At 36.9% G+C, this 24,060-nt stretch overlaps 1 protein-coding gene across 5 annotated transcripts in view; it reads left to right on the top strand.

Moving 5' to 3' along the window:
- Positions 1–24,060, top strand: part of LOC115236396 (MOB kinase activator-like 2) — a 27,352-nt gene continuing 3,292 nt past the window's right edge. The window contains exon 1 of one of the 5 annotated variants that reach the window (XM_029808820.1): positions 1–230. In XM_029808820.1, coding sequence (XP_029664680.1) covers positions 226–230 — 5 coding nt within the window. In that variant the 5' untranslated portion in view covers positions 1–225. Of the gene's footprint in view, positions 231–5,659; positions 5,776–10,904; positions 11,199–21,019; positions 21,166–22,821; positions 23,082–24,060 lie in introns of those variants that run through there. The other 4 variants (XM_029808819.1, XM_029808818.1, XM_029808816.1 and 1 more) reach the window with 4 other exon arrangements.

Raw genomic sequence — 24,060 nt, 5'->3', positions numbered from 1 at the left:
GCCGCCGCTGCCGCTGTCGCTGCCGCTAGTTGCTGCTACCGTTGACTACTACTCTCCCGTGGTGTTAGTACCGTGGGGAAAAAGTGAGAGAAAGGGAAGGAGGAGATTTACACTTTGTTTTCTCGGCTATCGCGCGCGCTGTTTTCCTCGCGACGGTGATCCACACGAAAATCATCCAAGCTGGATAGGTTACCCGAGTATCTCCGCGATACCGTGGACTGGTTTATGGGGTAAGTGTCTTGTTTCTCTCTCTCTCTTTCTCGCGCACAGTCGAAAAGAGAAGTCTCTATTCTTTTTTCTTTGGGTCACGTAACGATACATCGCGTGGAATGAGACGTGAGTATTTCGGCAAGAGAGAAAGAAAATATATTACGAATGATACCGAACTTGTTTGCAACTTGTTTGGCGCGTGTTGCTACCGTGACATAGATTTATAACATCGAAAATAACATTTCACAAGTGACAATTTTTGACATCTTACATCTGCTCACGAGAAGAAAATCTTCGCGTCCAAAATACGAGCTAATGTCACCTGTCGCGTAAAACGCGAAAAATATTTTCCAGAGTCAACGCGTGATTTATTCCCATATTTTTTTTTGCAGCATCAAATAACTTCTCGTAGTATAGATTAATAAATGTTTGGCGAGATTAGACGCGATGACGAATCGTAGATAGAGACCCCACCTCATGATTGTCCTCGTTTAATTAATGAACGGGGGGAGGCTCTTTGCAGCGCAGCCACGGCTTTCACGCTTGGATCGAGAGCGCGCGGCATTAGCATACAATTAAATCGGGAACATGCAGGCGCTCTCGCAAACGAATGCACCGCGGGGGATTCTGCATCGTGATTCGACGCACGTAACCGACAACCGGCGGCCATCAATGTCTCCCCGTGGCTGTCATCCGTGAAGCTTGTTTTTCTTCCTCGCGCAAACCTCCGCCTATCGTCATTCTGCCGTGTTTATGCCGTCTATTAATAGATAGAAATCGCAGCGCGAGAAATCTCTTTTTTTTTTTTCTTTTTTTTTTTTTTTTTTTTTTTTACTTTCTCGTTTTCGCGCACGCTGTCCGAAGTGTCCGCGATCGTCCGCCGTCCCGCTCCGGCGTGGAAGTTAACCTCCAACCTGCGTTAACCTGCGCCCGCGAACGAGCGAGTCAGAGCGAATCCGTCACGCCATGCGTCCTCGTCCCGCTCGCGCGATTATCCGCGCGCCGGGCTCGCCTTTTCCTCGCCAGGAGAAAGTCATCGCGGCGAGAGAGTCGCGCGCGATCATCTCCGCCGGATTTTCGGAGCGTCGCCACGGAACGTCTTCGTCATCGTCGGTCGAGTGACGCGTGCACCTACAGGGCGCTGAAAAACTACACTTCTCGAACTCTCCTCTCTCAGTGTCAGACTAAAGTCCACCGTTTTCGAACGTAGAATTTTGACCGAGAATTATTTCGCTCTCTCTCTCTCTTCGTTTTCGATTTTTAATTTATTAATTTATTTTCGAACTTATCGCGACCTTTACGTCTTGACGTTAAATATTTAGTCGATTAAGTAAAACGTTAGTTATCGAACGAATTTTCCGAATTTGCACAACAATATTTTTGGCATTTTTTTTGCAACTATAAATTTGACATTTCTTAAAATTTTATTATAAAATAAAAACCACACACACACACACATTTAAAATTAAGCGAAAAATAAAAACTTGGTATTTATTTGCTGCAAAGCTTCCAAACAGTTGTTTATTTTTAATGGATAGAATCTTCTAAGCTCATATTTGCGAGAATCTTTTTAAATAATCTTACATGCAAAGTTTTTCGCTATTCTGTATAATAGCATGTTGTTTCCTTTTTATTTGTCTAGTCGATCGTTATTCTCGCTCTGTTCCAGTGAGTGACCTTATAAAATCAGTCGAGGATGGATAATAGGTTTAGTTAAATAAGAGTTTGGTTATAGCGATTCATTCTTTTCCCCGTCACACTGACTGTCTTATCGGAGAAACCATTTTAATGACGGATTCTCTTCAGCGAAAGTTTTGAGGACGTTATTACGGTTAATCTCGGTGAGCAATGAATTCATCGGTTGAACTTCAGGACTGTAAACAGATAACGAAATATTAATTTTAAATATATTTTAATCATTTAATTCAATATTTGATATCACGAGAATATTTAATGTAAATTAAAAAGAATTATTGTTAGATAAGATAATGCTTGATTTAATTTTCTATAAGAGAAAGGGGGAGAGTGATTTCATGTTTATCAACAATCTAGTTTTAACTGTGATAACGGCGGATGCGATAAATCACAATCGATTTATTTTGAATAAGTTAAGCCGTTATATATATGAAATAACGATTTTTCATTACGTGTCGCAAAGTGAAAACTCGCAATCTCTTTCGCGAGAATTTATATTTTAATGCATAGCGAGACACAGATAGTACAAAAACATAAATGAAAATAAACGAGCTCGTTGTCAGTGATTTCCCGCTATATTGACATATCGATAGGAAATTTTCCGGTATAACGGCGAGACATTCCGACTTACAATCAGATATAACGGTAGACAGAGGAAGAAAATATATTTAATCAGTTTAGCGTTAATCGAGGTTAACGTGGGCTTTAGGGTCAGTTGCATGGACAACCTCGATTTACTTAGACTACTTAGCGGTTTCCCTTTTGCTGTAAATCTGCAATACAAAGTTTCCTTTAATGGTCGCAAGGGAATCGGGACTTGGTAAACCATCAAAGGAAAATTGGCGAAATTGTTTCAGTTGTGTGTTTTCGGTCTATATTAAATTTGCTTACGTAAGGCATAATATATGTACGCTTATTAACATCGTTGAACTGAAAAGAGTTAAGTTATATGTACAAAATATTTTATAATCATATTTGCAAAATATCGAATTTTTTCATAATGCCTGTAATCACACGTTTATTGTGTGATTATTACGGTTAGATCGGACGCAATCAATTCTTCGTTAATATTTTTCGAGATACGCGCCACGGCTAACTGTATACACAGTAAAATTTTATAAATGAAAAATAATTACAAAATATATGATTTAATAATAACAGTAACAAAATTATGTAATAGTATCTCTGATATTTTTTATATTATTACGATATAATTACGTTGCTATTATCACATTTTATTGTCACATTTTTTTACAATTATTCTTTACTTATTATTTATTTACAATTATTTATTTATTTATACACACAACTAATTATTATTATTTTTCATTATTATTTTAATTTAATTATTATGTTTATTATTGACATTATTACTGCCTTCACACATCTTTTGGTTATATATCCGCGAAAAGTATATTAATTCAATATTTAAATTTGAAAAATTATTATTAACTATTTTCACGAGAGAAAGAAATATTAAATATTATTTAAAGTATTCGAGACATATGTAGTTATATTACTTTCGCGATGCGTGTTTCTTAACTTCATTCTTCGATGCGTATGGTATTAAGTGTACAATAATACCCAATGATAACAAAGGCGATACCAAGTATACGACGGAGTCACATTTATCAGACTTAATTCGCAAGACACGCGAATCGCTCGTATAACACAGAAGAATTGATGTTACAATTACCATCGAATCGACGATGGAACAATGATCCTTCAGTTTTCCATCCCATTCGGGATACCGCAAGCTATTTTCCCCGAGTTTCGCGAGCCGGCTCTTTACGAGGGAGATTTATGCATAAAGTTTCTCCGCGACACACTATTTTATACATAAAATTTGCACGCTGAATTCTTCTATTCACCGCGACAAGATATATGCAACCACCATACGAATGATTATGAATTTTATTCTACTTTCACCGGATTGTGAAATCGGTTTTGTGTAAGGTCAAATTTCTTCAACTACGAGATATTTCTGTTGACTTTTTCGAAAAATCAATATACGAGATCCTCTTTCTGCCAACCAACTATCGCTCGGATCACATATATTTTTGGGATATGTTTCTTTCTCTCTCTCTCTCTCTTTCTCTTTCTTTCTCTCTGTTTTGCATCAGATTACATAACTTTTAAAATTTGCACGCTGAATTCTTCTATTCACCGCGACAAGATATATGCAACCACCATACGAATGATTATGAATTTTATTCTACTTTCACCGGATTGTGAAATCGGTTTTGTGTAAGGTCAAATTTCTTCAACTACGAGATATTTCTGTTGACTTTTTCGAAAAATCAATATACGAGATCCTCTTTCTGCCAACCAACTATCGCTCGGATCACATATATTTTTGGGATATGTTTCTCTCTCTTTCTCTCTTTCTCTTTCTTTCTCTCTGTTTTGCATCAGATTACATAACTTTCAGATCGAAGATTTCGTTTCAACAGTGGCTTGGAACATGAACAAAATATCTGTAATATCTTGTTTAAGAAAATAAATGTAATCTCGGTATTCTTTGTTGTAAATAATTCGCGTTTATCAACTTTAGTTATTTTCTATTATATTTGTAATATATTGTTGAATTTATATTTTATTCATGATCATTGCTACGGAGATGTTAGATGGTTCGCCTCGCAGTTAAAAATAATTTAAACTTAAAAATAATGAAAAATTATTAACTCGATTGTAGAAATTAATTCTTCTTGAATCTTGAAAATAGGAGCTTTTCTTATATATCCTCACTTATAATGAGATTAGTTCTCATAGATTTTGATTCTTTCAATGGATTATTATATTTCCATTTAAACTTTTTATAACTTGTGCCAGGTGGCAGATATCGAACTTCGGCTTACCGATTATCAGGCGATTGCAACTGACAATGAGTTTTGTTGAGTATGAAAGAATTCTTTCCATATCTTTGATTAATTTCTTTTTCATGTAAAATTATCTTTTTTTTTTCTCAGTTATACTATTAATGGGAATAAATGAGTCGATTAGTTTTCGAAAAGCGATGACAATTCGCACTTGACGCGCATTTCTTTCGACGATAATATCGCTTTAAAGACGGCCGGCCTCTCTGACCGGATGCTTTCCTTTGGACTTGTGATTTAATTAGCGGTATCTGCCATCGGCGTTAAACGAACGTCATTAATGTATATAAACACATCATCTCGTCGTGTAAATCGCTGTCGTATCGCCAGTTTCTAAGAATTAAAAAATACGAATATACTGAATGCGCATTATGAAAATTTTATTTTCGATAAAATCACAAAATACTTTTAAGATCAGCACTTATGTTCGCTAATTTTGAGATGGCAAAATTTTCTGATTTTGTAAAATTATATTGTTTCGGAAAAACGATTAATCGACGTGTAGATAATCGTCGGGTGAATTAATCGTAAAACGTTTCATCAAGGTAAAACGTAATGTTTTTTTTTTGTACGGAGTATTCCATGATTGATGTGCGTCAATCGATAGTGGATATACTGCTTCTTGCGAGATTAAATTTTTTCGCAGCCAAGTGTCACGTAAGTCATTTTTTTTCTGTTACTTCTTACAATATAGCGTTAATGTTTTGCATTAATGTACTTGGCTGAAAATGGCGACTCGAGTGTCTCTAGCGAGCGAGCAAAGTCTGCTCGCTGGCGCGAAACCGAACCAAGCGATGACTCACCTCGATCTCTCGCGGTACGATTGGCTTCCTCGGTGATTCACGCACGGTTACGCGTTCGCCAAAATCCTGTGACGTGACGTTTCCATCGCGATGTGTCGGGTAATCCTTCACGATCTCGAAGGACTTTGCAGAAAAAATCGAGGCGGTGTAAATCGATGGCGAGTAGTGTATTCGATACCTCCGAGTAGAACGTAAGTATCGTCGTTCAACTCGATCCCGCGGCTGATCGTTTCGGAATTAGACAACAGACAGACGGTTTAATGTGAATTGAAATAAATTTCATTCTGTGACATTGATATCTAATTTTTGAAATCGAGAGTAAGACTTATCAAATCGTCACGAACAGATTCTGGGATTTTCAAGATTCGCTTCTCTTTATTTTGCAAAGTTCTGTGCTCGAGATCGCGTAATTTCGAAATAAATGAAAAGACGTTTACAATTTTGACGTTCGGCGAAGCGTCCGTTTTGTAACGTTTTATTATCGTGTCCAATACTTAAAAGTGATACATCTCGAAAATTATTGGTCGGAAATTTTTTTTACTATTCTTCCCGTGTTCCTCGTCAAAAATGTCTTCAGAAACGACCTTTCAAATAGGGGGCCACAGTTATCGTAATCGTGCCCGTTCTAGTACTGTGAGATTAATCTTCCGTGTAATTTATGATGTTCGTCGAATGGTGTGATTCGGTAAATTTAAATCTGTTTGACGAATGTAAAAAGACTGCTTACATGTACGTATGACGTGCAACGTTGCAACAAACTTCTCTGCGACAAGCTTGACATCTCAGTTTGTTTTGAGATAATTTCTGTGGTTTAATGACCAGCAGTATTTTTTTAACTCATTAAAAACTAGAACTCTTAATAATTTATGCGCTTCCTCGAAATGATAACAGCTTCATACATACACACACATACATATATATTTTTTAAATAATATTTCATATATTGACGCATGTGCAAAAGTATATCAAAGTAAAATGGTGTGCGTTTTATCGCGCAAATATTTACACTCTGTTAATTATAGTCGTCGCATATGTTATCGCAAAACATCGATGTTTACATTTTCTAAGTTATATGTCTTTGTATATATAACATCTTCTACAAGGATAGATGTCTGTTTATATCTTTAGAATTGATCGCAGAGTTGAACTGTATTCTTAAAAAACAAGTATCAACTTGTGCAATTATTTTATATGATTATTTTATATAATTTTATATGATATTTATTTTATATGAACACTCTCTATGAATATATTATGCTCATAAAAGAAAATAATCTAAAATGTTTTAGTCATATTAGTAGGTTATTATAATTAGGCTAATAGGAATGTCTTTTTACAATTTCTAAAAATGGAATAAAACTGAGACACTTTCAGAATATTATGTATACGAGACTAAGACAGCTTAATCAACGAGAACGTCCCAGAGCTCTTCTGAAAAAAGAGAACATGTTTTCGGGGAGTTTTACCTTAAATATATTTGGGCATTTTGATTATAATATACTTTCGTATTTTGTTTCTCAAGATGTCACCAAGCTTGTTGTTGACAAAAATTTTAAAATAACGCTTATTTAATTTACTAAAATTGCTAATAAATGAACAAGAACGCGCCCTTTACTTAAATGTACATCCCACCACTTTATTTCATGATAACAGTCAGTTTATCGTCGGCTTTTACGATGGCGGTAGAGGCTCTGCCAATCGGTACTCGCGAGTATCCTGCCAGTTTTTCCGGGCAAACACAATTATCGCGTTTATCACAAGATACTATCGCAACGGTCCGTTGCCGTGATATCAAGGCTTTTATTGTGCAAGCGGGAAAATCACGGTAAAGTTAGGCGTAAAGCAGTTTATATCGTTGATCGACGCGATGCAATATAAGCATTACAACGTCTGAAGGCCGATTTCTCTTCAGAAATAAGATCTATCTAATTTTAAGATGACTTTTTCTTGGCAGATGTTTTTTTTATTCGAGCCTAGTCGTTAAGATGTTTAATCAGAATGAGAGTTAGGAAGTTACAAAGATATTTAATTAAAATCTTGCTAAGAAAAGATTTCCAATTGACTTTCAATTGGTCAGACAACACATCTCTGCAAAGTTTGACGAGTCATTTTAAAATCATGTTGGAATATTAGAATGTATGATGTTTTATTATTCAAAGATAAATTTAAAATGTAAATTGCTTAATTTTAAACAGAAAAAATTTGCTTCTTATACTTCTTCGAAAGAGCCTAGTTTACGTCTATTAACATTTTTATACTTGACCTTGATTTTATTGCCCTCAAAAGATGATAAATTATTGAATAATAACGTCAAAATTTATCTTCCTTCATGTTCCTATGATATAATAATATTGTGGTATACATATGGAAGATATACGTTATCGATTAAGGGTGAGATTGTTGGTTTTTATGAGACTTATTCACGCTCTGACTATTTCTAAAGATCTCCGAAGGATATGTCGCGGTCTGTAAACGTCCAGGTCGACATCACATTTACTTGACATTCATCCGCACCCTCGTTATCTTCGTGTTCATTTTTCACGATAATGTCATCCGACGTCTTCCGTTGGCAGTGGCATATTCGTGAATGGAGAAATGGCGGATGATTCACGGACGAGTGAGCAAAAATAATCGGCCTCGCGGAATACTCTCGCTTTGCTGGATAACAACTCCGGTTATTCATTATCAGTAATCGATACCATCGGCCGTTTTCGAAACGCAGCAAAAATCGATACTAGTATTCTATCGGATGTCATAGCATTTGCGCGAAAATTTTGGCGCGATTAAGTTATTCATTTTTCATTTACATAAGTAAACACAGCTGTAAACGACAGCTTTTCAATGTTTATATAGACTTTAGATAAGAGTACGAAAAAAGATAAAATATTATTAGAAACTGTTATAAATACACTAAATATATTGCCTAACATTATTTTTTTGAAATGTGATTATAAAGTTTTAACTGTCAATGATTTTCCTTTTTTTTTGGATTAGAAACTAATTTTTTTTAAATCTTTGCTTAGAATATTTTCCGATATTGTGAATCGATAATTTGTCGAATTTAATGTCACTCGTGTCGTAAGGTTTTCCGATTCAACTTGCTCTAATAATAGACCTCTTGTAACGTTCGCTCTCAATTGGCGATGGTATATCGGCTAGTTCGAGCCGGCCGTGTAATACTCCGATATCTATTTGCTATCGACGTAATTAGCGTCGATATTTCTCTCTCAGCTGGCGGACACCGGTGACAACTGCCTTTATTTTTGGCAATATTCCGCCGCCGATCGCCGTTTTTCCGACGTTTCAAACTGCCATTCAGACCGCGAGTGCACCGTCCACACACGTCGACGTTCTGTAATTTGTCTGACAATATTTTTTATCGATAACCCGTACATTCTATCGAATATATATACATGTAACATCGTGCGTTATTTTTTTTGCTGTCGCGAACGCGAATTATTTTTATTAATAAATATAAAATATTACGGATATATGTATAGGGAATAAATATATTGTTTTAGAATTTATATTTTGTCATTTTTTTTCGTCTCTAAATTCATCAAAGTTTCTGCCATTGATCCGATAGTCCGATATCCGATAGTTACAATAGGTCCATCATGCGTGAGAAATCGATGTCATTAAAGACAATTTTGAAAGATTCAAACTTAATAAAATGTTGCACGCACGAAACGGCCTTAACCTTTTACATATGCGATGCGGATTCCGTGAACTTGCATCGCGCGTATTTATACGCGCAGATGGAATATATTAAGTCCCTTGTCGTACATACGTATATCCATCGGTTCCAAGTTCGTCCGAATGCATCGTCAAGATTAGCATTCGCAATGTCGCAATTAATAAAAACGTTATATCCTGACTTTAGTTAATCTATTTACGGAATAATCGTTGCTTTCTCTCCTTTTTATAAAATAATTAAAAAATTGAGTGAAAAAAAATTTGAGAGATTGTTTATCCAAAATTTTTCCCAAAAATCTATACACGATATTATACCTGTTACTATAATTTTTCCGAAACATCCGAAACGCTCTTTCACCTGTCCAATATTTATTTCTATAGCAGACATATTGACATGAAGCCAATAAACGAAGAAGCATTTCAGTAGCGACTCGTCGACGATTAAAATTTTATGTAGTTTATTGATTAGTCCTTTGAGACAACGGAAATTGGGTCAAAACTAACACATTGTTAAAATTTTCATATATACATATGTCATTTGACACTGGCCGTATTTCGGCATATTAAAACAAATAATAATGTAAATAGAATCTCAGCTCTTTTTAATTGCATTCTTATACGTATAGAAAATTATATTATTATATTATATTAATTTTATTATTTTTTACTATATAATTTGAAAAAAAAAAAAGATTTTTTTAAAGCCTTTATCGGCTGAAAAAAGTTAAATATATAAGTTTTATTTTTCTAAACCATCTAAAAAACAAATTTGATATTTCCGAACAATATACACTATTATATATAAACTTTTTATACTATTTTTTTAGAAAACATTTTTTTATATAAAAAAATATAGATATATATCTGATAAAAAAGATATATAAATATTGATTGTATGCAAAATTTACTTTTGTTACATTTTTCGCGAAAACCTTGCAAACGACGAAGTTGAACCGGCAGAAAATTGGAGTATTATATATATGAATTTCTTATTCGTAAAAAATAATAATCTCTATAATCTAATTTATTGTGTATACTTTCGTTTCTGTTGCTCTTCGCTCGTTCGAATTTTCTCGCGACAGGTACCAAAGAGTCCAGCTGAGAATCGCCATTGAGCGAACGATCTCGCGTTGCGCTACAACATGTTTAATAGACATAGAACTTGTTTGGTTTCGCTTCGGCCAATCGTTAATTGCATTATAACGAGTCCGCTCGAGAAAAACGGAGAACTCCCGAGTGAGAAGAAGAGAAGAGAAGTGAAAGAGGATGGTAGTACGCGAAGTATATAGCGACGTCGCTCTATACTCTGAAGAAGCCCCTGGGTACTTTCTCACTCTTTCTCCATCTCTTTTTCTCAGATCGTCTTTTTCACCGTCTCCCTCTCTTTCTCTCTCGCCGATCTCCGGCGTCACCGGCTTCCTCTTGAACATGATGGAACTCTCCCGGTCCCTCTTACCCCGGTAGAGTATATCCGCATCTTCCCCTCTCTCTTCCGCTTTCTCTCTATCTGCTACGGCGGCGGTGGAGAGGTCGACCGCGACGTAGACGATCGCGAGGTGGTGGTACCTGGCGAACGGCGGCTTGCCTGCCTGCCTGCCCGATGCCTGGAGAACGGCAATGTCAGTCTGTGCTCCGTTACTGGCCTAACGACCGGCCGAGTGATTCCAACCAACCGGAGCAAAGTATATATATATATATCTTTCCCTCTCTCTCTTTCTTTCTCTGTTCATCTTCTGCCCGCCTCTCCTCTTCGCTCTCTTCATTGTTTTATGCCCCCGGCACACCTGCCCACATTCCCCTGGTACCGCCGCGCTCTCGTCCCGATGTTCGGCCTGGGTAACAGGAAGGTCCTCAAATACTCCGCCATCGAAACGTCGCTCTCCCTTGACGTCGAGGATACGGTCACGTGTTTCTGCAGGTCAGTTTCCGGTTTGTCTCGCTTCGACGTGAAAACGCTACCCGTGGTGTCCTTGTATCTTGTATATATGTATACTGACGCTGTTGTGCGTCATGGTGATGCTGGTGGTTGGTGATGCTCGATAGCTGTACCGTTCTCTTGTGGATTTAGCGAGAGATGACACCAACTGCGCGGACAAGAGCTTCGCTCACTAAAAGTGCTCACATGTCGATGATATATATAGAGGTTCGAAATTGGTCAGTTGATCGGAATATAGTTTTATGATTTCTATAGGTAATACAAATTAATTTTTTTCTTTACCTACATGTAGTTTAGTCGTTGCATATAAAACGCCGGCTTTATATCAACAATTTTTGAATAATATTTCTAAGAGAGAGAAAATAAGAAGCGACAAAATTTAATATTATTTAGAATAAAAGATCATTTTTACAATTTTATTCTGGACGTAAGAATTTTAATAAAAAAAAAAAAAGGAAAATTACAACCGGTTAAAACCAGAATAATAATCATTTTTTTGCGTGCATTATTGTCTTTTAATGCGAATCTTAAGCAAGTCATTATCTTGGCATCGTCGTTATCTTGGCTTGAGGAAAGAGATATCGCTGATATCGACTTTGTTAACGATTAGACGACGTCGAATGTAACAAAACAAACAGAGAACAATTGCAATTCATCCTTTAGCAATTCGTCTAGGCTTACGTCATCGCGAAACAATAATAGCACAAGCAACTGCTTAGTAATACCAATGCCTTTTTTTCTTTTTTTAGTCATTACGAAACATGTTTACGTCGAAGGATACCATTTGAAGCGGTATTTATACGTCTAATGCGACAACTGGAAATATGATCTAATCATATTATTGTCATAAGACACGATAAAATTAGGATATAAAGCGAATAAAGTGTATATTCCATTTTTCTCCATTTTTTTTTCTTGCAACATCTGTTCGCAAAAGATATTATGTAGAAAAATGTAAATTGAGTATGAAAAGGCTATTGGAAGGCTGTCTGAAAACACGGAGAAATTTGTTTTATCAGGTGACGAAGTTGTTTTTCCGAAAGCTTGTAAAGTGACTTATATCTCACAAGGTCTAAGATATCCGCCACCAAGAGATATACGAGCATCGATATGCCGGGGCACGAACAAAGCGCGCCATGGTTATTCTCGCAAAATTTTACGAAATAAATCTAGCGAGAAAATATATACGACGCTGCAAAAGAGTATAGGATTACAATAAACTGTCTTATCATGCAACTGCTCGCAAGAGTCTCAATTTACACAACTTGATTCTTGCTGTAATAAACAACGGGAGAGATACAGTATTTAGTTCGTGACATCATCTTTACCGAACAATTGTTAGGTAATAACTTGCCACTTTATCGTGATTTTAGAAATCGTCTACACGTTATCACACAATGAATCAATCAAAAGGGCTTGTTTTGTAAACAGATTATATGTAATAATTATATATATAATTTTCCCTTTAAAAAATCGGTATTTCATTTGGAAATAAATCCTTAAAACATAACAAAATCTTAAAACACGCAAAGAATAAAATACAGAAGATTTCTACGAAAATAGATGAAATATTTTTATCTTTCTAAATCGAGAAAATTTCACTACATTTGTGCATCCAGAGTAGGATCTCGCATCAGCCGTATCGCGGCTTTACTTGCGTATCCGTGTGACGTAATTACGTTGCGGACGTGTGTGACGCGCGACGTGTGTAGCACGTGCCTATACGGTTGTCATGCGCTCGACGTGGTTAAGAGGCCGGCCGTTTCTGCGGTTTTCGAAACTCATCAAGGATGCTTGTATATTACATCGGTTTTTTATCGCATCAAACACGATACATGCCTTCGAAATATTACACTTTTAATTCGTAACGCGTGTACGATTCTGCCAGTAACGCTTTTTTTTTTTTCATCCAACTATTTTTCCTGCGCGTAAAATATAGGATTCGAAAAATTAAGTCTAAAAGAAGTGACCCCCTGACTAATAATTACTTATTAGTCTCCAATAAAAAGGAGTCATAAACTGTACTTCAAAATTTAACCGAATGTTTATTTTAGCGACGAATATTCCTGTGTTTAATTATCAATTTTTTACGTTATTCAATGTCAGCCGTGTTCTTATGTATACATAAGGTATTTTATCTTACGAATAATTTTCACTCGATGTTTCCTCAATAGAAGTTATCGAAGGTTTAATTAGGGAGTATATTTAAGTTTCAAGGTTGCTTAAAATTGAAAGCTTCGGTGAATTAAGATTCAAGCGCATGAATAGCTAAATAGAACCTCATTTTTGCCCCTCTTTATATATAGACGTAAATATATATAGTATATGTGTCTATATATATATAGTATATGTGTCTATATATATATAGTATATGTATCTACGTATTCTCCTGAACTTTGACGATGCGGTGCAGCATACGATTAAGGTTAAGTCAATATTTGCATTTGGCGAGGTGCTATTGGATGGGCAAGCTTCACACCTCGATGCTTCCTCGCTTATAGAGATCGAAGCTGGAATTGAGATGACGATGATATGACCTCGATTTTTAATGACCGTCCGATTGAAGATATCGAATCGAGCGCTTGCCATCTCGCAAACGTCAGTTTGTAAGCTGCGAATACAAGAGTTGCGAAAATAAAATAAAATGCACTTTGAAAAGAAATACGTCGTAATTGAGGAAAAATCCAACACGAATTTCTGCATTCACTTAAACTCCGTCCACGTTTGATTGCGCGTTTTAGTGGCTTTATTTCAATAGATATTATATATATGATATAGAGAAAAGAGTCCGCGGGATTTATTACGATAAAATATAATATAAATAATATATAAAATATATATAAAATAATAGAGAGCAACGTGTGTTCCCGAAACACGAAGCAGTTGATAGTTTATTCGATTCTAAGTGAAATAAAACATTCCAGATTGCTGAGAAAGCGTGTTTCGCTTGCGAATGTCGTGTCGGTATTTGTCGCGTGGCAAGCACACCGAGTTGGATCATACGTTTTCATTAGGCTAATTAACATAGCGACATTGACATTGCGGCAATGTCACGGTACAAAGAAATCCATCGGCTGTTTCCCTTATCGTGACTTTTTTTTATATTACTTTTCCGCAGTGTCATGTTGTTTGTCTGACATTTACTTTGATATTGCATTATCAGTTAATAAATTGCTAAAGGCGATCGCTATTCGCGGATGCGCGTTGCCAATTTCGTCCCCCCCCCCCTCATTGAAAGATTCATCCCGTCGTTCGGAGGAAGTCAACTTTTCTCGATTCATTCTATATGCGATACGAATATTTAATACGAAGAAGGAAGGCGGTTTCGTGAAGGACATGAAACGCGAGCCGATTAATGGACTTCCGGCGAGAGGTGACGTCAGGCTCGACGCGACGAGAGGGCTGCAGAAACCGCACAGACAAACCGCAAACTATCGCGCTGCCCACAATTGGCTTGGACACACCGCGAACGGGAAAACCTTCCTCTAAGCGGAAGTGTTTACACGCCAATCGCTCGTGTGGGGAGAAAGCGATGCGCGGCGTGCTGAATTTACCCTTTCTGGCACGATAAAAATAATCTTATCCGGTTGTGGTCTTCTCTTTCCTTCCCGCCATTTTAATTTAGAATATATACTCAATTAAGTAAAATGATATTTTTTTTTGTATTATAATCTTGCAAATTTTATATTGAATAGCATTTTTGCTCTTTGCTGCCATTCGCGATGTTTACAAAGACAGAAATTGGAATGCGTAATTCGCGAGAAAAAAGAAGAGGGAGGGAAAGAGATATCGTGGCGAATCAACCCCAGTGGCGTATGATGGGGAAGTAAACAAACATCAGAAAAAAATGTTTGTCAGGGGTAGCGCCGCGACGTCACGCGGAGGCGCCTTCGAGGCGCCGCCGTTCAGTCCGTCCATCGATTCGCATCCTGTAAGGATGTAATCCCGACGAAGGGAGAGAATCAGCCGCTCCGATGGCGCCCTGGCGCCAACCCTCCCCCTTGCCCTTCTCGATGCGAGCCATCCAACCTTCGGATTCTCTCTCTCTTTCTCTCGTCGATCTTTCTGATAATCATTTCGCCAGGATTGCGATCTCGTCGCGTTATCCGGGTTTAAGTTAAACTGCCCGTACAGGATCAGACTTCAAGGATCCCCGTCCTTAGCTTTAATTGTTATTTCTCTGGCTTTCGGTCATTAAGGATGTAATGTTGAGACCACGGGATGTAATTTCGAAACCTTGCCGTGCTTTCCGTCGTAATTTCTGACGTAGACAATATCGTTGGATCTTTCTGATTGTATGTAATTATCATTACAGCATCCTTTGTCGAGTACAATAATGTTTCGATGACTGGAATCGAGATAACGAGATAATTTGTCGTCCTTTTTATGTTGGATCTCAGATTTCGGGATTGATTAGTTTTATGATGGAAAACTTTTCTCTGTGTACAGAAAAGTACCGTTAAATTTTTCATTGTGTTGATTCTCGACGTATCTTGACCGAACGCATGTTTGAAATAAAATTCCGAATAAATTATTTATAATAGCGTCTTTTTTTTTATCTTGTCAAGAAATATTAGCGCGATACTTGAAAGTCTATCGAGTGTATCTCTAAAACTTTCTGATCGACATCTATTGAATCTCTTCCAGTTGTATATCCGCTGAAGAGTTTCACTGTTTAAAGCCGTTTCCGTAAATGACAATCTTGAAAAGTACAGCGGGCGTGAATCGCATCGCGATTTTCGTTCTTGCTGCACGCAGAGATGACATAACGAACGGATTATTTCTTTTTGCTATTTCGAGACACGCTACGTCATCGACTATTAATCTGCAAATATATAATCTTCCAGGACTGAAATAGACATGTCGCGACTCTTTATCGTATTCCGAACAAACTTATTTAAATAAATATGGAGCTAAAAATTATTATTTCTTGAAGTATATATTTTATTATATATTCAATTTTATATAATAATATAATTTGTATTTTCTATTATTGTACTAACTTATTAAATAGTTCAAATATTTATATATAAGATGTCTTCAAACTGAAGTTTGTTTTCACTACTAGATTCTTTGACAGATTTGATTTATGTATAATATGTAATACTATATAATTATTTTTAAAGTGTGAGGCTTATATAGAATGATAGTTTCCATTATAAATACTTATATATAAGTTACACGATATTGCTCAAGAATTTATGAAAAAGAGAGTTTAATCAAGACTACTCTCTTTCTACTTGCATCTAGAAAAGCGAACATTTAACGGATAATACTCGGAAATCATAATCCGAGAAAAATCGAGCGATAAAGCTTGGATACAAAATATCCAGATACAAAATGATCCGAGGGGGAAAAAAATTATTATTTCTTGAAGTATATGATTATTGTGATATTTCGATATTTTCTTTGATTTTTTTAAATATTATATATTCTAGATATTCTAACAGCATAAGCTTTTACACTTAAAAAAGTATTCTGCGTTCCATTTGAATAATCTTTTGCTCTTTTATAGCGAAAACATTTCCTTATATTATATATATGAAATTTAAATATTTTATTATATATTCAATTTTATATAATAATATAATTTGTATTTTCTATTATTGTACTAACTTATTAAATAGTTCAAATATTTATATATAAGATGTCTTCAAACTGAAGTTTGTTTTCACTACTAGATTCTTTGACAGATTTGATTTATGTATAATATGTAATACTATATAATTATTTTTAAAGTGTGAGGCTTATATAGAATGATAGTTTCCATTATAAATACTTATATATAAGTTACACGATATTGCTCAAGAATTTATGAAAAAGAGAGTTTAATCAAGACTACTCTCTTTCTACTTGCATCTAGAAAAGCGAACATTTAACGGATAATACTCGGAAATCATAATCCGAGAAAAATCGAGCGATAAAGCTTGGATACAAAATATCCAGATACAAAATGATCCGAGGGGGAAGATCGCATAGAAAGGGAGGAAGAGAGAGAGAGAGAGAGAGAGAGAACGCGTGACGCGCACGCGGAGCGGGAGCGGAATATTGATTGTCGCAGAGTCGGAGCGTCGCTTCTCCCCCCTCCACGCGCGGCGATGCCGTCCGTCCGGCAGTCAGCTGACTCGAGTTACCCGACTCACAGCTGATCCGACGCACGCCGCCGTGGTGGCGCAACCGCCGTCGCATTGCCGTCCTCGCGCCTCTTCTCTTTCCTCCGTTCTCTCCACCATTCTTCGCGATCGAGTCGCCTTCTCTTCGTCCCTCTTCGTCTCTTGTACGCATTTAATTGCCCTCTTAAAATGCAATAGGTGCGTGAAGAGATCCGCGAGACTCTGGAAGAAAAAAGATACGAAGTACCAGTAAGAAATGCGTATGAAATGAATCAGTATTTTATCACTCTCTCGATAAATTGACAGATGTGATTCTACTTCGCTCGAATATTTCGACTGACAGAGTTAAAGAAATCAATCCTGTTTGATGTCTCGAATGTCTCGTTTTTTTGTTTTTTTTTTCGGAGAGAAAGAAGTAAATGGGGAGGGGAGAGCAAAGGTGTTGCCTTTTGTGGAACTTCGATCGTTACTCCGGAAACAAGGCGTGTCCAAAATAATTCGTTTCTGGAATTGGAATTGGTATCCAATCGACAAAGTTTCTTTTTGGCATTTATATACACGTTAGATATTTCTGGTTTCCACAATAATCGATTGATCACTGTTTACTATAAATAAATCGTTCATTGACGAAGATGAGCTTCCACTCGGGCTTGTAATTGCAGCTATGATTTACTTTAAATACGCGGGTTTAAAATAAATTCTAGATTATATATTTAAAGTAGGTCTTATATATCCTCAAGAGACTTGACAGATTCGATTATAAATGTCTTAAGTATGTTACATGGTAAATTACATGAAAATCTCGGGATGCATCAGCTTTTATGTCTATATGCAGTATTTATTGTTTAATGGTATTTTTTACACTCTTTTCCACACACACATACATATCATATTTGGATTTAATAAAAATTTTTTATCTCAACTGCGAGTTTGTAAATACAATACATATCGCTGCTTTAAAAATTATCGATATTCCTAAATATATAGCTGTCCTAAATTCAACAAAGGCATTATTTTATTTTTACGCTTCGTGTTGAACATTTCGTGTATATAAATATGATCTATAACTCTTTTTCATAAAATCCATTGAAATTAACGTCGCGACAGACCAATTCTGTGGTCACGCTAATTCCTACCACGTCCGATTTCAGGAAGGTTAGTTTTAATGGAGATCAACGTGCCCATACCTCGTGGTTGTATTAATACTACACATCACGCACGACACAATGTCGAATAAATGTCCTACTGGGTAAAAACGTGCATGCGCATTTCGGTCCCGCACATATAGTCGAATAATTAAACGAGATGTTCTGGAGGAGAGGGATATATTCAATTCAATCCACTAACAATGATATGAAACAAAAGAGCTTTGATAGATATAACTTTTGCTAAACATGGATAAATTGAAAATTATTAAATGAGTTATTTTATATATATTTACTCCTCTATTTTTTCTCAGATAAATAAATAATATTTTACTATTACTTATATTTCATACATTATTTTTCCTCTTGGAATAATAAAAATACTGGAAAATATCGAATTTGCAATTAGCATGATATAGGAAGATATCTGTATACCATCGCCTTTAATTCGCATTATATTTCGATGCGTTTCATCCCCGATCGCGGACTCGGTGATTCGTCAGGCCGTGATCTCGGCAGTCGCATTCGTGCGCTCGACGGCGGCGCGTCGAGTAGCACGAGGGTATCTGATGATCCGGGAGTCTTTGGACAGAGTTACGTTTGCGAGATGCGCGAGAAACGCGGACAACGCCTCGTCCGGATCGGACGTTACGATCGGTCATTTTGATACATCCGAGCGGCGTGTTTAGAAAGTTCGCGAACGACTAGTCCCTTCAGATGATCTTATCCTCACCCATTCCACTTGTTTTCCCTCGTTTTTCCGCGCTCGCGAGTGACGAACCCATTAAACGTGAAAGAACGAGCGCTCCTTCTCTCTGCTCTGTCGTTCCATTATCCGTCGTACACGATAATATGATAGACAGTGATAACGATCTACGGGGCACGATGCGACGTGATTCGATTAGGAGAAATACCGCAGCGTCCACCACGACGTGATGCGGCAAGAAAAGAGCAGAATAAAGAGGACCACTTTGTGTGACCTCGTGGAGAATACTGCGGGCGCAATGATCTCGCGAGGAAACGCGTACTTTTTTTAGACAGTACTAATTGTTTTAATTTTTATTTATGACGAAAATATCAAGTTTCCCGATGATAAAATTCATCTGCGTTCGATTCGTTAATTAAAATCGACGAGCTTATTGTTCCAAAATCGTTTTAAATCTATAACATATTTAGAAAAACACGGAGATTATTTATTTTTATTACAAAGTTATAGGAAACTACACGTAATATTTTTAGTTTTTAAAAATGAGATACACTGAATATTTTGTAATATTTTTAAGTCTATTAAAATCAGAAGAAAATTATCGATCATGTCAGAAAAATTCCGCAGCATGTTCCATAACGACCTTCTTGGAAAAAAATGAGAATTATTATTTCTAGATAATTCCATTTATCCGACTGAATGCTTTTCCTCGAGACGGAATAAAACTCGATTAGGTCATTACTATCCGCGGAGAACGAACAAATTGTAATACGAATCAAAAGACGAGAATTGCTGAAGTATTGAGTGCTGGAAATTAAATAGATCGATATTACATAAATGTGGAAAATGAATAAGAGCAGGAAATACAAGACAAGAATTATTGAAGCAATACAAACCGAAGGTTTAATAGGTTGATGCACATATTTTTTGCTCGAAATCCCTCGTGAATTTTTGAAAGAGAAAAGAGAGCAGTCCCTTATTTACTCGCCTGCTCTTTCGGGAGATTCCCGCCGAGCGGGACCGCTTATGACGAGTTCTATCTGTCAGAATCAAGGACGGAGTAGCAAAATTTAGTCCTCAGCAGGTACTGCGGGATCTTCTAGAGATCACAAAAAGAAGGAAGCGTCGTTTTTGAGATGGCCAAATTTGGCAGCATATTTCATTCGGTTCGAAGTTACTTATATAATTTTTATAAATAATATATATGCAAATATAAATAAAATTTAAATATAAATATTGCCGAATATAAAATTTTTTTATTAACTGTAAATTTTGAGTCGGGAGAAAAAAATCGCGACTTATCGAAGTTTCTTTGCGTGATGAATCTGGAACACTCTGCTTCTCCTTGCCACTTTAATGTTATACTGGATTGCATGCGTTAAGTGTGATTTAAATTTTGGATGCAACCTCATCCGGGTCACGATCAAGGACGCATATGTCACGGTTTCGTGCAGTTGGTCGAAATTGTCTACTTGGCTCGAACTTTTCGCTCATTTCCCGATGCACCGACATTCGAATTTACACTTGACCGACTAACCGGGTTGATAGCTCGCATAACGCACGCTGCGTTATCATCGTAATTCTCGTTGATATCAATTCTGCAATTACAATATTTTTTTGTCGTAATTATAAATTATTTAATTTTTTATAAATTATTATAATTCGCTTGGTGATGTGTATATCGAAGTTTTTATGATGTTTATATTATATTCTTTATCTTTAATCTTTTCAAGTATTTTTTAAAAATTATTTTTTTAAGAAATAGATCGAGAAGAGAAGACGGAACGGACACGTGGTTTTAATTTCAGAGAAACATGTAAATTTTTCTCTCCACTTCTGTCGTGTATGTATTACATGGGTTTCGTCCGACGACATAGTTTGCGTTTTACCTTTCCACCGCTACCGGGAAATTACGTTCGCGGAAACAACTTTGTGAACTTTTGTGCCAATAAAACGAGCGTTCTCGAGGAAAGCGAAAAGTCAAGGTATAACCAAGCGTCTGTTAAGTGTGACAGCGTACACATTTTTAATTCTACGCTATGTTACTTAATCTATACGAAATTATTTTTCATTTTAATAAATTATTTTTCATCTTATATGTGACACTCTAAATTAGATTTCGCCGATAAATTTTCTACAACCGATATTATTAGTTGTCAACGCAAATAAAGCACGTTTTTATCGCACGATATAATCGCGAATTTTGCAGAATACGATCGTAATCTCGCGTATGCAAAAAGTCGAATAAAAGCACAGTGACGACATACTCGTCACAAAAGGGTCATGAATTTTATTTCGATCGATCGAGATCGCTAATTTCTTGGTATATTTTTCTTTATGGCGTCATGGACACACGTGTACGCGATAACCCAGTTTCTGAAAGACAGCGAAGCGACAAACTCGCGGTATTAAGTGAGGAAATGAGAAATCTGGCATTGTGCCAGCGACGCATGTTGCTGAAATTTTTCTAGTGAATCGCACGCGAGAACGAAGGGGAGAGAGAGAGAGAGAGAAAATGTGAGAAAGGGGGTCGAGGAAAATGCAATTTATCGATGCTTCGAAATGTAGATTCCCCGAGAGTATACGCGATGAATAGTAATTTGATATATGTACGGATATGTACGGATTATATATCTGCTGTGCATCAACCTAAATAAAAGTTCGAAATTATCAGTAACAGCTGCACGCAGTTATGATCTTTTGAAATATTATATAATGATACATTGTTACAACGATTTATAAGTACATGATCGAACGCGAATTTTGCTCCAGATCGACGATGACTGATCTTTCGCGCTCATTCTCGTAAACGAGATCGATTGTCTTCCAAGGAGTGTCTTCCGCACCTTCTGTCGTCTTCCCGCGAGCTATTTCTTCTCGAATCGATTAGACCGAGCATCATTGTGCTATACGTGAATTCTCAGACTTGGTGAGACTACGAACGCGGCAAACGTGAAGTTGAAAATAAATTGAGTTAAGCTACTTTTAAGTCGAAAGAATCATTCGAGGATCCCTGGGAATCACGCGCATGAACACTCGGAAGAATCTTGAAATTATTAGAAAAGTCAGGATTTCTCAGAAAGGATTGAAAAAATATTATTATTCCTAGGAAAATCAAGATCTATATGGAGTGAACCTTATTTGAAACGCACGAATATTAAGGACAAGCGAGTCTTTTCAGAAGAGAAGAAAAAGAGAGCGAAATACATAAAGAAATATTATCGTACTGTTAAAAATATAAAAAATCCAAGGATCTAGAACCGTTCACTTGAAGTGAATAAGTATCAAGCGGCGACCCTTCTCGTTTCTGAATCATTAAAAGAATACATAAATCGAGCACGCGAATCAAAGATCAGAAGAGACTTTTCGCTCTTCTACCACCTCGGAACATCGTTGGAACATTCCGTCCTCGATACCTCGAAGAATTATTTAGAGGTGCTCGAAGATAGATTCTCGCGATCCCAGCAGTCTCCTTTCATCTCGGCCGCTCTCGAGAGGATCCGGGACAAGTGTCCCGGCACGTGCTGGCCATAGTTCGATGACAATTGAACAAGATTTGGTGCCTACCCAGCGTGCGTGAGCGGATCCTCAGGCACGAGGGCGGCGCGCCGAGGAGGTCGTCCTCGACCACGACGATCACGACGACGACGACGACGATGCTGCGCTCGCCGGCGCGCGGCGCCGTCACCGTCCTCCGGGAGCCTTCCTCGGCCTCCGCCGCGGTAGCGGCCGCGGCGGCCGCGGTGGCGTCCTCGGCCACTACCGTCTCGGCGCCGCCGACACCGGTGCACCACGGCGGCGCCGGCACCGGTGCTGGTAGCTCGAGCAGCGCCTCCTCCTCGCGTCTCTCCCTGCTCGACACCTGCCACAGGAAGATCAGGCTCTTCGGCGAGCTAGTCGCGTGAGTTCCCCTCCCGCAAACGATCGCGTAGATATGTACATATGTGTATGTATGTGTGCGAGTACCACGATGCGTTTATTGGTACCGGTGTAATTAAATCTCACATCTTGTCACATTCATATTACGATCAAAAAATGAGAAAAATCGAGTATCCGTTATGTAAATTATATACACGGTATATTATAAGCGTTATAAGCAATGTTATTGTACGGAAATGTGATTAGACATATATATATATATATATACGTGTATATATATACAAGAGATATACGTACTGGCTGATTCATGCCAATTTTTTCTTATGCGAAGCTGCAGCTTCTTTCCAGGAGCATGTGCTTTCTAGTGAGCGATTAAAGCGCTTTGAACCGTGTAGACGTGGCTGAACATGATGCTGCTATCGTTATATTGCATGTAATTGCATTTTTCACTGGCAGGAAGCTGGATGTGCGACGTGGCTGCTGTGAATTGAACCAAGCTCGAAAACACAGTATACTCGGAACCAATATTATATTTAGTTCTCACCTATAAACAAAGATATCATGTTAATTACGTATTATCGCGCGATTCACATTAATTGGGACTATCCATGTTTTTTAATATTATTAAATTGATGCACAAAACATTTTTATTATCTCTTTCTATATTCTGTTTTTAAATGTAAAGTTTTATATATCTATTAATTTATACAAAAAGATTTATGATTAAAATATATAGGGTACAATAGAGTAATAACATCCTCTATATTATAAATACGTAAAATGTAGCGCTTTATATTATGGTCACTGATATTACGATAATAGTACATTGCAACAATCATGCAAATTATTTCCACTGTAATATAGCGCCGAACACAACATTATTATTATTATTATCATTATTATTATTATTATTTCGTATTATTATTAAAGAATTTCTATAAAATTAAACAATATTGAAAACGTTCTCTCTGGCGTTCTGTTTGCGCAAAAAAAAAAAAAAA

This window comes from Formica exsecta, unplaced genomic scaffold (assembly GCF_003651465.1).
Source record: "Formica exsecta isolate Colony F162 unplaced genomic scaffold, ASM365146v1 scaffold247, whole genome shotgun sequence".
Classification (NCBI taxonomy): domain Eukaryota; kingdom Metazoa; phylum Arthropoda; class Insecta; order Hymenoptera; family Formicidae; genus Formica; species Formica exsecta.
This window is presented reverse-complemented; position numbering and strand designations above follow the sequence as displayed.